General features: G+C 37.3%; 1 protein-coding gene across 1 annotated transcript in view; it reads left to right on the forward strand.

Annotated features, from left to right (window-relative positions):
- Positions 1-15,645, forward strand: part of OTOGL (otogelin like) — a 3,472,886-nt gene that overhangs the window by 467,651 nt on the left and 2,989,590 nt on the right. The window contains exon 8 of the mRNA XM_044088067.1: positions 6,593-6,798. Within this exon, the coding sequence (XP_043944002.1) occupies positions 6,593-6,798 (206 nt within the window). The remainder of the gene's footprint in view (positions 1-6,592; positions 6,799-15,645) is intronic.

A 15,645-nucleotide genomic window follows, 5' to 3' on the forward strand; every position in this document is an offset into this window, starting at 1 on the left:
GTGAATGTAAGTTTGTTTACGAAAACCCAGAAGAGTTTGGGGTTGTTTTGATATTTGTTTTGGAGGAAGTAATAATGTGCTTGCTTGCTATGTTTTATTTGGTGTTTTGTGCTACTCCTTAGTTGCCTGAAAAGTTGACATGTATTTTGTGTTCTATTTTTGAGCCACACTTTCCAGGCTTTGTCATTCTGTAGCATTCATTTCTTAGTTTCTTTTGTTAGCCATGGTGCAAGATTGGATTTGACCATCTTATTTCGTCCTGGGGCTAGGTTATATAAAATATTTAGGAATATTTCATAGAGTGTGAGACAGCAGACTTTAAGGATACATATTTTAATATTTTCCAGTTATATTCTCTTAAGGATTTGGTAAAAGTGGGCTTGTCAGAGTTTTTTGAGTTATGGACTTGGTTCTAAATTATATGCTTATCTTAGATATTGTAACCTCTGAGAGTGTAAGTAGGTTGATGGTCACTTAGGCTGTCTGGAAGGCTACCTACTGCCCTAATTTTGTTGGGTCTGTTAGTAGGAATCCAGTCTAAGGTTGATAGCCTACCTATACTTTTGTAGACTGTAGTAACTGATGTAATTAATTGGGTAAATCTGTTTAGGTTTATGGAATCATATGGGGTGTTGCTGTCAATAAACCTCCAGTCTATATTTAGGTCTCCTAGTATTATTGTTTCATATTGTATATGGTGGGATATTCAGTATAGGATATTTTCCACAGTGATAATGTTTTTTTATCTGGTGGGATATATATGGCTGCTAAACAAAGTGTTTTCCTATTATAGGTTTTGAGAAGTGATATAATTTATTTATTTATTTTACATTTGTTTACCGGGATAGTCCGACTGGATACATGTCCATTTTCAGCGGAGACCCGGGGAGAAAAGCTCCACATAGACAAACTTACATAGATCACACAGAAGTTAGCAAACAATTATAAAAACAAAGGGATTATATACAATGGGTTACTAGTGTTCCCTAGTAGGGACTCACAATTCTCATGGACAGACAATTAAAAGTAAGAGACATCAGATTGGAAGCAGAGCTTGGTGATGTAGTTACAAGTTATGATAATTGCAGAAAATGCTTTTAGTTTATAACTTAATCAGGGTTGGTACATGGGCATAGCCAATTCACTTTGAGATACTGTTTGAGTTTTTTTTTTTAAGAGACTTTTGGAGGATTATAGGGTTATATAGTTTGGCAACTAGAACTGCCCAGCTTAATTCAATTCAATCAACTCTTAATAGCTCACAAAATTTTGTACCGCCCTGAGGATACCCCCCTCACTTAAAAATATTATTAAGCCATATAGCAACCTAAGATCCCTACGGTCAGCCGATAAACTACTGGTCCAAATCCACAAAGCTAATAACTCTGCTGGTGAATCCTTGTTTGCCAACTTCATTGGCAAAACCTGGAATTTGTTGCCAAACTATATAACCCTACAATCCTCCAAAAGTCTCTTCAAAAAAAAAAAAAAAACCTCAAACAGTATCTCAAAGTGAATTGGCTATGCCCATGTACCAACCCTGATTAAGTTATAAACTAAAAGCATATTCTGTAGGTGGAGCCAGTGGCGAATCTGGCAATATGATTGTAGCTATGGGACAGCTTACCTAGTTCGGATTTGTTGAGGTTTGAGAGTACAGGCGAGGCATATAAAAGAGTAGAGAGTAGGTGTGATTGGGTGATTGCAGTCTTAGCCAGTGGGGTTAAAAATGTCTTGTTTCTATACAGTGATCCAAGCTTCTTATTGATGGTCTGTATGGTTTTGTTGACCTGTAGGTCAAATTTTAGATTATTGTCTATGATTATCCCTAGCAGTTTGGTGTGATTATCTGGGGAAATAATGGTACCATTGTTAGATGTGTCAGAGAATGAAAGTGTGGTGGATCTGCTAGTGGGAGAGAAGAGTAGAAGTTTAGTTTTATTGGGGGTCAGAAGTAGGCGTTGGTTGGTCAGCCAGTTCTCGATAGTGTTAAATGTATTTTGGGTTAAGATTTGCAAGTCGGATGGGGAGGTGGCTGAGCAGATGAGAGTGGAATCATCTGTGTATTGAATGCAGGTGGCTTTAAGGATAGCAGTGTGGAGGTTGTTGATAAAAATAGAGAAGAGTAGTGGACCTACTATGGACCCTTGAGGGACACCAAGTGTGAGAGGTAACTGGCTGGAGAGTTTGCCCTGCCATAGTACTGCCTGCTGTCTACCAGTCAGGTAGGACTGAAACCACTGGATAGCAGGCTTGTTGAGGGAAATAGATTTTAGTGAAAGAATGAGAAGTTCATGGTTGACCATGTCAAAGGCTTTTGATAAGTCAAGAAAGAGGGCAGAGGTTAGCCTATTGTCATTCCTGTTTTGGTTTATGGCAGTAGTAAAGGAAAGGAGGGCTGAGTTGGTGCTGTGGTATGGCCTGAAACCATGCTGGGAGTCGGATGGTAAGTTATTCTGTGAAAGGCATTGCATTAGTTGCTTGGGTACACATTTCTCCATTATTTTGGCTAGTAGGGAAAGAATGGAAAGAATATAAATAATTCTGCATTATTAAACTGTGGTATCTCCTTTGCATATGCAGTTATGTTTAGGGAATTTTTGTAGATGATGGCTATTCTGTCTGTCCACTTACTTTTCCTATCAATCCTAATTATACTGAAACTAGTAGGGTAATTTCATTGTGTTTTATGTCTTTTTTCAGTAATTATTCTGTAGCTATGATTATGTCTAGAGAATATGCAGCAATGCAAGCATGTATGTCCTGGATTTTATTGCATACGCTTCAAAGATTTATATTTAGAAAAAGAATGCTGAAAGTTGGGGATGGGACAGGAAAAGAGAATGGTTAATTTAATACTGTGCTGTTAGTGTGGGTTTCTTACTGTTGTGTGGGGCCAGGGTTTGGGTAAATGTCTCACTTATTTTTTGAGTGGAAATTTTATGAAGGAAATGATGTAACCAAATGTATTTGTGCTTTAGCTTAATTGAATTTCATATAGTAGCATACTTAGAATTGTGATACCTGTAACTGAAAATACCTAAAAAGGTTTGTTGGTACAGTGTGGGTGCTGTGGTAAAGGACAGACTTGGTAACTGTTGGTGTAGTGAGTATGGTATTGTAGGACTATTAATTGTATTTATTTTGGATGTATGGTAGTTGATACAGAGTGCTAATATGCTGAGGAGGCACACAGTGGGGTTTGAATCAGAATTATTTTGTACATGTAAATTACATTTTTCTGAAGATATTAGTTTGCATTAAAAATGTTCCTGGGCAAGAGTAGTTATAGTCACAGCAGTATAACTTATAAAAGAACAAGCATGGTATCAGAACTTTAAGTAAATGAGTCAAAGATGCTAGTTGTAGGCAAGTATAATTGGGTTATGTTATGATTCTTTTGATGCTGAGATTGGAAGATGTATAGGGATGGAGATGGGAGTTATAGAGTTCATGGGGGTGGGAATTTGTGGTAGGTTAGGGGAGCAGAGTGAGCCAGAGCTTAGCAAGGGTGAATGGAGCAGGGCGCAACCACTGAATAAGCAAAGTAACAGTGTTGAGAAAAACAATCAGTAAACTTTGGCTATGGCAAAAGGTAAGAAGGTTTCAAGAGATAGTTAACACTATGAGTTGAAAAGTGTAAAATAGAAGCTGGGGGGGATACAGGGGGCAGTATACAAGCCCATGAAGACTAAGCAGAGATTTACATGCTTGGTTAAGTATTTAGACAGTTAACTACAAGAGACTGTTGTAACAGAAAAAAGGGGGAGGGAGTAGTCTGAAAATGAAAGCAAAGCAAATAGTTTGTCCTGTTTCAGTGGGCAGAGCGATGCCAAGCTATGTATTGGACTACACAAAAACCTGTTAAATTGATTTCCCATTATTATGGACTGTAGTATATACCAGTCATAGAGGTATTGTTGGGGCTTCTATTGAGCCATTTTCTCCAGTATAGAGTGTGCACCAATACAGCTACCTACTTCATGTAAGTGTACATGGATACTCAGCTGTCCCTGTAGTCTGATTCCCCAAGTTGTAAGTCTTAGTTTGTGTTAACTTTACTGGATTAGACATAAATATCTACTTTGACTGCACACTCTCAGTCCTTTCATGGCCTGGAAGATAGTTGCTGGACAGTGAAAGATCTTATGCAGCCTGTGCAGTGTATTAGCTGGGGATGATTTGGTCAGGGTCAACAGAGTAGGAGTAGAGATGGCTGAAAAGGATAAGAGACATTTGATTAACTCAGATGCCAGATAGTACTATGGTAACATATTACTATGTTTGAAGAATTCAGTTTAAATTTGAAAAAAGCAGATGGGAACAGACAGTGCTTGTTACCAGGTCAGGCCTCCAAAATACCTTTTGCAGATATTTATGCAGCACTGCCAAAAGATGAGTTCAGAGGTCTTTGGATACGCAAGAACTCTAATTAGCAAATAAACTTTACAGTCCGATAGAACAAGATACAACAATGCACAACAGTGTAGCACAGTATGTCTAGCAGTGATGTCTGTTGCATCAAACTGGCATTAAAACCTATCTGTCCTTAGAATCTGGTGCAACAACATCTGAGGTCTACAATTAACTCTAAACACAGGATTAATAAATCATAGCTGATCTGGTCAAGAAGTAGTGTAACACAAACTCTGCACATTTCACAATGCAGCGATAAGGGTAAACTCCTATAATCAAGTCTGTTTTTATACCTATATACTGGGTTTCATTCCTGCTGTTGCCTAACATTTGCCTGTGTAATTAGCAGCACTATTAAACCAACACAAAACATCTGTGGCTGAAAGAGGGAGAAATTCTAGAAGATCTGATAGAGTTGCTCTACAGCATCTCATTTAACATGGGAACAAGCAAGAACATGTTTTTTGGCAAAACCATACAACACTAGCTCTAGAACTTTCTCGCTTTGGAGAACTGCAGTTGAACAATATAAACACTACTATATTTTTACTTTAGTATACTTTCTTTTACAGATAAAGACAATAAAAACAATTATCAACATAGTAAGGAAACAACTTCTAGTAATATAATTAGTTTTAGTTTGTAGTGCTGTTTGTATGCAGTTTGTACTTAGTTAAACACATTCCTATAAAGGCATCGAATTGCTAAACTAGTGAGTTAGATTTTACAAACATCTCTAGTGAGACTGAGTTCTTGGGTGGACCACAGGATAGGCCCTTGTATCTAGTGTGTGCATTCTGCTAAAAGCAATGATATAAGAGATGACAGTATGTTGGGGTGCACTTCAGAGAGCACTGTGTAGCTTCCTCTATAAACAGTGTTCCAAAGCGAAGGGGATATACTGCAGATATACAACAGGGCTGTGGTCTGCTCTCTGCAGTGCTGTGTCTGTATGTATGAATACCTTCACAGGAGATGCCTGCATGCTTGGTGTACCATGGATGCTATTACTAGTACACAGAAATGAGCAATGCACTTCACAAGGATGCTTGACTATGTTTAGATTATTATGTCATTCTTGCTTACTACCACTCATTTACATGTTATTTAGTCTTCATTCTCATAACTGATGTTACAAAGGTACAGAATATTGCCAGGCTGCAGGATACATCAGCCTGCATTACTATCAGTGCAACCTGCTGGTGCTTTCAGAAGTGATTATGATGTTGCTTGTTACAACAGGAGTGCTAATTATATACAGGGCATAATAGGAAAGCATTCTTCTGATCTTCAGTGTGTTTGTGTGTGTGCATGTATGGGGTATGTTTGTTTATGTATATACACATCTACCAGTTTATGGGAGGTGTAGGTGAGGTACCACAACCCACAAATATGTAGCAGTGCAGTGAACTGCCATCTACTCCTGTTAGTGTTCAGTAATGTTTAGACGTACAGTATAGCTGTCATGGAACCATATTATCACTTATACTGTGTAGCTCATTTACACATGTCCTTCACAACAGTGTCCTGATGCTCAGTAACATGTCACTTTGGCATCTATAGTCTGCTAGCTCTCTCTGAATCAACAGCTCGTCTTTTCTCTGCAAATTCTCTGTGTGTGTTGGATATATGTAGTATGTACAGTGTTTATAAATTTAACCGTAAATGTTTTCTAACTGGCAACTTTCTAAAGAAGTATACTTTCTTGTTTACAAGACCATCAGATTGTTTTGCTTTTAGCTCAGCAACACTAGTACTGAATTTTATATTTAATCCTTAGCCTTGGACAGCACTGCAGCTGGAAAAGAGAGAGAGACAGAAAGAATCAAACTGAGTTTTTTCATCTAACAAACTTTTTTTCATTATCATATCTTTTGTTCTCTTGCAGTATTCTGAAAGTTTTAATAGCTATTTCAGAAATTAGTGAAGCAAAGGGTTAAATTGCTATTTGTATCCTCAATATAGGAAGTATACCACTATAACTGTACTGTTTCTACATTTAAAGTAGGTGCATACGCTGAGGAATTTATTGGATTTCAGTTGTTTCTTCTTTATAATGTTAATGCATGTGCAAATGCTCAGAGACAGATTTGATAATAAACTTAAAAAAACGTGATCTTCTTTGCAAAGGAAGCCACACATTTAATCTTTGATGATTTTTTTTCTTTGTTTTCAGATTAAATTTGCCTCAGACAATACAAAATGTATTTATTGAAAGACTAGCTGATTATATTCTAGTGAAAACTACATTTGGATTTTCCCTTGCTTGGGATAGAAACTCTGGAATTTATATTAAATTAACAGAGGAACATAAAGGAAGGACATGCGGCCTATGTGGAAATTTTAATGGGAACAGATCTGATGATTTAACAACGCCATTTGGTAAGTATGGCAGCAAGTTATAAGAATCTACTTTGTAACTTACAAAAATAGACCTGTCCGTAACTTTAAGTATGGATAGATGAGTTAAAAATTCAATGGCAGGAATTCCACACACACACACACACACACACACACACACACACACACACACACACACACACACACACACACACACACACATATATACACACACACACACACACACACACACACACACACACACACACACACACACACACACACATATATATATATAAATATACACACACACACACACACACACACACACACACACACACACACACACACACACACACACACACACACACACACACACACACACACACACACACACACACACACATATATACACACACACACACACACACACACACACACACACACACACACACACACACACACACACACATATATATATATAAATATACACACACACACACACACACACACACACGCTCACACATATATATATATTTATATATATTGCAGTGTAGAAATGGCAAGCTTTGACTCCTTAACCAGGACTGCCTTTGTTTTAGGACAGCATTTTTTATTCATGCCTTTGAGATATGCAAATGGACACAATGAGAACATGGAGACTTTCCTCAGAAGGTACCTCAGCTGGGAATCAAACTAGAGACTCAGACGCTGTAAGCTAGTATTAACCACTATATCACTGTATCATACAGGATACCATTTGTATTTGTATTTACTTAATAACTGGTAAAGTGGATTGGTCTGGAGACCTTTTTCAACTACAACCCAGGCCACCAGCTGGGACAAGCAGATATATATATATAATGGTTATTCATGCATAAATTATGAGTTAGTGCTGAATATAATATTATCAACATTCATGGTTTCCAAAATTTGGTAAATTGACTGACAACAGATCTCTCGTTTTGACTTAATTACAGCATTTTTCAGAAATCAAGCAAAGTAGTATTTATAATATGAGTTGCTAAGTAAATTCGTAATGATGTATAAGATTATTTCCAGATACGATTATTAGGTAACTTGGCTGAGTAAGCTAGAAAAGCTAGAGTTACAGAAAAGAGAGACTTTAGTAAAAGAAAAATAACAAATGCTTAGCATGTTATATGTTAGTTTTTAGCATTAAGATTTATTCCAATGCTTAAATAACTCAATTATGCAAAGTGTTTTGTTCATCTGCAATGAGCACCTTCCCCATGGATAATACCACAATATATGCAGACAATAATTGACTTTAATAATTATTTAACTTTTTGGTGTCATTTGAAGGAGGTACAGTATTTGCTAGAGTGGGAGGAGATGGTTGACAGACCATGCTGCTTTGCCGAGAATGGCATGCACCTGTCTCCCTTCGGCTTCTGAATATTGGCTAAAAATTTGTCCACCTCCATAGCACCTTTTTTAGGCAATGTTAACCTGATTAACATTCCAACATAGGAAAAATCCACCCAGAAGAACCTGAAGGTATTACTGCTCAGTGCCAGAAAACTTCACTCCCTGCAAGCTCTCCTTAGAAAATGTAAACATCTGTGTAGTTATTGAGACATGGTTTAAAGACACTATAAACATTCCGGCAGTGCAAGGCTATAATGTCTTCTACACATTAGTCCAGCCACTCCACAGAATGGGACAAAAGATGGAGTTGACTCTACGTTCATCAAAAACAGTCTTACTTCAAGACTGGTGAAGCAGTATGACTCACATGAGAATCTTTATGTCCAACTCACCATAAACAAAGCCCATCCCAAATTTTTGCAAACTATAGATACCTGTCTATGACCCAGGATACCCACACCGCATATGTAAACCCACTGAGTTGCTCATCATGGAACCCAACACTATAATCCTGGGTGACTTTTACTACCCCACTAAAGATGGTGAAACATACATATCTTCCATTACCCAGACCAAGAGATTCCTAGGTTTTCTCAATGCAAATGCTCTGGACAAGCTAGTCGGTACTTGTACACTCACCATGGGTGACCAGGTCCTTGACGTAATGCTGACAAATAAGGGGAACTTCATACCCACCCATGTGCAATGTCCTTCCTTGTGAAGTTGGTCCATAAAATGGTCTTTGAAATTAAGCTAAACACTTTTACCCAGTCTAACATTCAAACATTTAGGAATTATTCCAGAACTAACCTCATACTACTGAGAAATACCCTGGCAAAGTTTCAAGCCCTCCAAACTGTATGAAATCCACTGGTTATGTGGAAATGATTACATGATCCATATATATACCATCAGTAAACACTGAAGCAGCAGTTCTCACCTGGAATAAACATAGGCCCACCTCAAAGAACAAGCTAACCTGGTGGAGTCCCAATATCACCAAGCCATGTAGCAAAAGGAAGAAAACCATTGTCAAATTCAGGAAGGGTAATGGCCAGCAAGGCAAGAAACCCCTATTAAAATAAATAAGCATCTCAGGAGCCTTATTAGGTTCATAGGTATGTACTAGGCTATCGGCCCTGGGGCCTATACAAGCCTAGCCAAAAAGGTACCCTGGCTTTTGCCACCCAAGAAAGTTATTTCCCTATGCCACTGTCGAGCAGAGCCACAGAAGTGATCCCCGGGGTGAACTTCCTATTTCCCATCCAATATAGGTTCATAGGTAGGTATTAGGAAATAAACAGCTTCTGCAAGGCTCGAACACAGGACCCTGCAAACCATAGACAAAGTGATTTACCACTAAGCCATGACAGACATGTTAGAATTAAGTCTACTAAAACCAGATATGAGGTGAAGTTAGCTTTACAGGAGAAAGATAAACATAAGACCTTCTTCAGCAATGCCAGTGACAGCAAAAGTAATATTCAATAATGTACTGAGTGAATTGTAAATGGAACCACTTATAAGAAATCAGAGGATATAGCAAATCTACTGGCTGGTGAATAGAGCTCCAATTTCACCCTACTTTCTCCCCAGTCATTCCCCAAGGAATACCCTTGACTGTACCCTCACTATCATGAACAAATAGATCCTCAATGTGTTCTCCAAAGCAAAAAAATACTATTGGCCCTGATAATATACCAGGATGCCTCCTAAATAGCTTGAAACATGACCTATTCAGCCCTGTACATCACTTTTCAACCTTAGTCTCCAAACTGGTTTCATGTCTGGTAAATGGTGGACTGCAACAGTTATTCCTCTGCACAAGGGCAGGCTATCTACTGACCAAGGTAACTACAGATCTATAAGTCTGACTAGTCTCATTTGTAGAGTCATAGAAAGAATCATCATGGATATTATAAACAGAGACAAGAAATCTTCAGACTCTTGATCCAACACAGTTGGATTCATCAAAGGCAGATCATGCCTGCTTTGCTTACTTTTCAAAGAAGTTAATGAGGTTAAAGAGGCAGGGAATTCCTTTGACAAAACTGAATTGATAAGGGCCTAGGGATAAGAGATTTTCAATGTCCAGATTAATGAGGTCTGAGATAATGAACTCCATAGCTTTACATACGAGGCTAGTGAGAGCAATGGGTCTGTAGTTAGCAGGGTCTGGGGTTGGGCTACCCTTATGCAATGGCATTAAAATGGTTGTTTTCCAGGCTTTAGGGATGGAACCAGTGGAGAGACATAGATTAAAGAGGTTAGGCAGGGGTTCAGAAAGGCCATATTGGGCACTGATAATCAGGCAGCCTGGTATGTTATCAGGACACATACATGAAGTATTTTTAGTTTTTGAGAGGTCATGAAAATTTGTTCCATAGTAGTTAAAGCAGGTTGCTTGGCTTTTGGAAGCTGTGGAATAGTTATGACTGTGGGTGGAGTAAAATTTGCAAATTTACACTAAAGGTGTTAGCTAGGATATTAACTATTTCCTTTGGGTCAGAGAGTGTAGCATTATTCTGGACATTGCTCGGTGTTAGTTCTTAACGTCCTCGCATAGCTAGGGTTAGTAGCTATTTTTGGTTTTTGAGGCTATTTTAAGTTTATACTCAGCTTTGAACTTCTTAATAGCACCCTTAAGCCATCTGATAGCTTGCTTAAATGTGCTCTTAAAGTAGGTAGAATGAGACCATGTATAAGCATGAAGCAGTTTATTTCGGTTGTTATATAATTTATATGGCTATTCCACCAAAAGGCTTGTTTTTAAATTTCTCATTATGTTCAGTGCAGAAGGGGACTGCCTTATCAAAAGAACTGTTTAAGTTGGAGTAAAAGTCAGAAGCATAGGTAGCAGCTTGAGGAATTAAATCATTTGGAGAAGTATCACAGCAGAATTTACAGTAAACTCTCAGTTAACCAGCACCCATGGGGATTGGTAGATGCTGGATAACTGTTGTTTCTGGTTGCTTGAGAGTTATTATTAAAAACGAATACTGTACCCTATATAATTTATTAGGTTTGACTTATTCTTAGGTTGGGGAGAGGGAATCTATTCTTATCTTCCTTTTTAAAACTCAAACTCTAAAAACGTAAGGTATGGTTCTGCGGGGGTGGGGGTGGTGGGGACACAACAGAAAGTGCAACACATGAAAATTTTACTGTATTTCTTCAATTTTTTTTTTCTGGTTGCTTGAGTTCCAGTTAACTGAGAGTTTACTGTATTTAATTCATCAAGTAACTGAAGAAAGTTTGCTTTTGAGAATTCTCTAAACACAGAGGTATTTACAGGAAAAGTACCACCACTTTTAAAGTAAAAGGTCACTACATTATGGTCTGATTTAACAAGGCATGATGATACATAAAGAGATGTACAAGAAGTGACCATATTTCTAAGGACTAGATCAAGGATATTCAGGCTTCTAGTATGATGGTTAACCATTTGCGAAAGAGAGTTTTAACATTTATAACGTTAAGGAAGCACAGAGCATACCGACCACTGGCAGATTAGGTCAACCAGTTCATTGACGGATAGTTACATACATACATATATACATACAAATGTTTTAAGCATGGGCATTAAAGCCCTTCTAGTTTGCCAATATGCCAAAACAATTGTTCCTATAATAAATGTTCAGGCTGTTCTTAAAAATATCTAAACTAGTACTTGCTTTAATGTAATTTGGTAGTCTGTTCCAAGCATCAGCTACTCGGTCAGAGAACCAATTAGTACACTTCTCATTCCTATAGAATCATCTACATTGGTTATCTGACGATTCTCTAGAACTTTTTGATAACCCCAAACATTCCCAGAGGTAGTTGTCCCTAAATGCCTTATATACCTGAATAAGATCTCCTCTTAAATATCTGTAAGAGACACTGTACAAGTTCAGATATTTTAGTCTTTCATAATAACTTAGATTTTCACATCCATGGATGCCCTTAGTATATTTCCGCTGTACTCTTTCCAGTTTATTCATGCTTGTTTCCCTATAGGGTTTCCATATTGTTATTCCATACTCAAGTTTGGGTCTAATGTAACTAACAAACAATGACTTCATTATGTTTGATTTCCTAGACTTTATAAATCTTTTTATACAACTTATAGTTCTATAACTATCATTAGCCAATTGGTTGATATGATTAGAAAAAACTCATAGCTGAATCTACCCATATACCCAGGTCCTTAAATGAGTCTACAGTTTCAATTACTGTGTGCTGTATTAAATATTCACCTTTCAGTTTATGCCTCCCAAATCTCATAAACTTAGTTTTTGATGTAGTTATACCCATATTATTCTCCTGTGCCCAAATGGTCAATTTAGTCAATTTATTTTGCAGACATGCCTTATCTGTAACACTTGTAATCAGTTTATCCAATTTCAGGTCATCAGCATATAGACTGTAGAACACCTCAGATTAAAAAGTAAGGTCTGAAAGATACAATCTAAACAAGTATGGGCCTAGGACAGAGCCATGTGGGACACCTTGACTGTGACCAAGGAGTTGAAGTCCTCTAGTAGAAAGGTCTTAGATTTAATGAGAATTTCAGCTAATCTGTTAAGCTAACTATCATGCTCTGATGAGGACATAGGGGGTGTTGCATAGCTAGCTATGAAGTGGTAATTTTTCTCGTTTATGGTGATTTGGACTTCTAGGAATTCAGTTCTGGTATCCCAAGGAGTCTGTCATGAGGTGATGATATCCTTGACAAATACTGATACTCCCCCACAATTGTTAGTAAGTGTGAAAATGATAGACATTATACCCAGGAACAGAGGGATTGCTTTCACTGCTAGTTACCTATCTCTAAAACAGTACTATGGTTTGATGAAGTCTCAGAGAGTCATAAGTGCTTGTAGTCTGCACCCTCTTGACTCTTAAAGGTATGTGTAGTAGGTGTTGGTGAGAAGGTTGAAGGTGGGTGTGCTATTATATTAACTAATGTCTGAGGTTTCTTAACATTTAGCCTGTGAGGCTTAGGCAGATCCTGAGCACTGCTCCAGCTTCCTTCTCTCCTGCTCGGTAAGCTATGGTGTTCATACCAAATTGCTTAAGGCTAATGCTGCAGCGATCTATTTCTAGTATCTGCTGTTATAGTAAGTTACTTACACATCTGTGTTTTAAAACTGTGATATGACTGGACAAAACATGATAAAACAAGACTGTTGAGAGAGAGCTGAATAGTCTGTTTAGCCACACACAGAAAAAATAGCAGATTTTCCACTGATTAACCTGACATTGTGCTAGTATATTTAGACATTTAGAAGACCAGATTTCTACCTGCCATGTGATAAAAAAAATATTTTCTGTGAGCCTATCATTTGATCACAACTGGCCTAAAACAGAAATTCTTAAAACAACACCATATGTACTGGTGAAAAACAATGTTTTTGCAGGGGCAAGCCTTCCTTCAACATATATATGTATATATATATATATATATATATATATATATATATATATGGGTCCCCTTCACATGGTCGACAATTCATATAATCGACACTCATTTGGTCGACAGTTCATTTGGTCGACAAGCAGATTTGCCCCCTTCCCCAATGTTGTGCAACCCTGGAGTTGATATATATAGTTAGGGGGGTGTGGGGGCACCCCCCCATATCGGGGGGTGTTGGGGGTGAAGCCCCCCACCTAAAATGCTTGTCGATCAAATGAACTGTCGACCAAATAAACTGTCGACCATATGAACTGTCGACCATGTCAGGTAGACCCATATATATATATATATATATATATATATATATATATATATATATATATATATATATATATATATATATATATATATATATATATATATATATATATACATATATGTGTGTGTGTGTGTGTTTATATATCTCTCTATATGTATATAGATAAAAAATTATAAATATGTAGATATATATGGGATCACAGAAAAATATCTAAACCTAAAAAAGTTGGCCTAATATAGTCAACAAAATAATACCAACAACATTCTTTGCATGCTGTGGGACAAAATCTTAGAGTATGGAAATAAAAAAAAAATTTTTTTCATTTGAAGTGCTTGGAGTTTTGATGTTTTATTTATGCAGGACTGAGATAATGCAGGGATTCTGGGAGATGCTGTTTCCAAGGTATTGTGTGATCTTGGCATTGGTATATTTAATTAGTGGGTGGTGTAGGGGGCTGTGGGCAGTGCAGAGGGGCTTACCATCCTGTAAAAATGTTGTTTTTGTTTGTATGGTTAGAGATTTTTCTGTAGGTGGACAGAAATATTGGTGTCAATATTATTTTTCCAACTTTTTTAACTCAGCTTTTTAGGTTTAGATCTTTTTAAGTGGACCCCAACCCCACAAAAAGACACACACATATATACATACACACACGCACACACACACACACACACACACACACACACACACACACACACACACACACACACACACACACACACACATTCATATATAGTACTATTGTAGCAGGGGAAAGGAAAAAAATCCCCAACGCAATGCATGGTGTTGCACTTAGAGAGAGGCTGCACTGCATACATCACTGGGAGGTTAGAACCCAACCTGATTTGTATTGATGCCTTTTATGGAAACCAGATTTCTAGCTAATCATACGACTGGCACAAAAGTACCCTTTTTGCATGAATCACAGCCTCATAATTTTGTTACATACATGGTAATATGTGAAACTGGTGTGACTGAATGGACATGTACTGCTACAGAATCATTCTTTGACTGCCTATGGCAGTGCAGATTTTTTCACTTATTAGCCAACAGATTATTACATTGTACAGAATTAGTTTTATTTATTAATTTTTGTTCATTGTCTTGCACTTTTCAACCTTGTTGTTAACTCATGGCATAGTTCATGAGTGAAAGGCTCTTGATTCAATCCACAGACATAATAAGCAAACAGACAGACAACAGAAACAAACAAGTCGTCTGGCACATTGTGGTGAAGTTAGTGAGTTCTGAAAAATGCAATGGAACAACAATTCAGAAATTAACTTCCTTTTTTCTTTTAGGACAGTAAGAATGTGGAATTGGCATAGATCTGTGCAATAATATTTAGGCTATATAGATGTATAAGTAACAAATGTTTACCTTAACAGATTCTTCCAACTTTCATAATATGTGGAGTTGCTCAATTTTGAATCAACTCGTCTGAATGGCTAAGCAATGGACCCTGTGTTCTAAGAAAAAAAAAAAGATATATGGGATTCATAAAGCCTTCCTTTATGCTACTCTGTATTACTCCGGTGCAAGGTTGCCTTGAAGAAAGGAATAACTATGAAGTAATGGGTGTTAAGCCTTATAAATACCATAATTTAGGTATAATGATTATATGTATTTTGTGTTTTCATTCCGGTAAAGTGAGTGAATCTGAATGTTCAGTTTTTCTGAGATAATTTAATAATTTAATGCAAAGTGTTTTGGCTATTTCTAGTTACAGACAAGGGATATTCTGCAATAAGGCTCATGCAGGATATATTTTCTGCCATGT

This window comes from Protopterus annectens, chromosome 11.part0, assembly GCF_019279795.1.
Source record: "Protopterus annectens isolate FY-2018-M chromosome 11.part0, PAN1.0, whole genome shotgun sequence".
Taxonomy (NCBI): Eukaryota; Metazoa; Chordata; order Ceratodontiformes; family Protopteridae; genus Protopterus; species Protopterus annectens.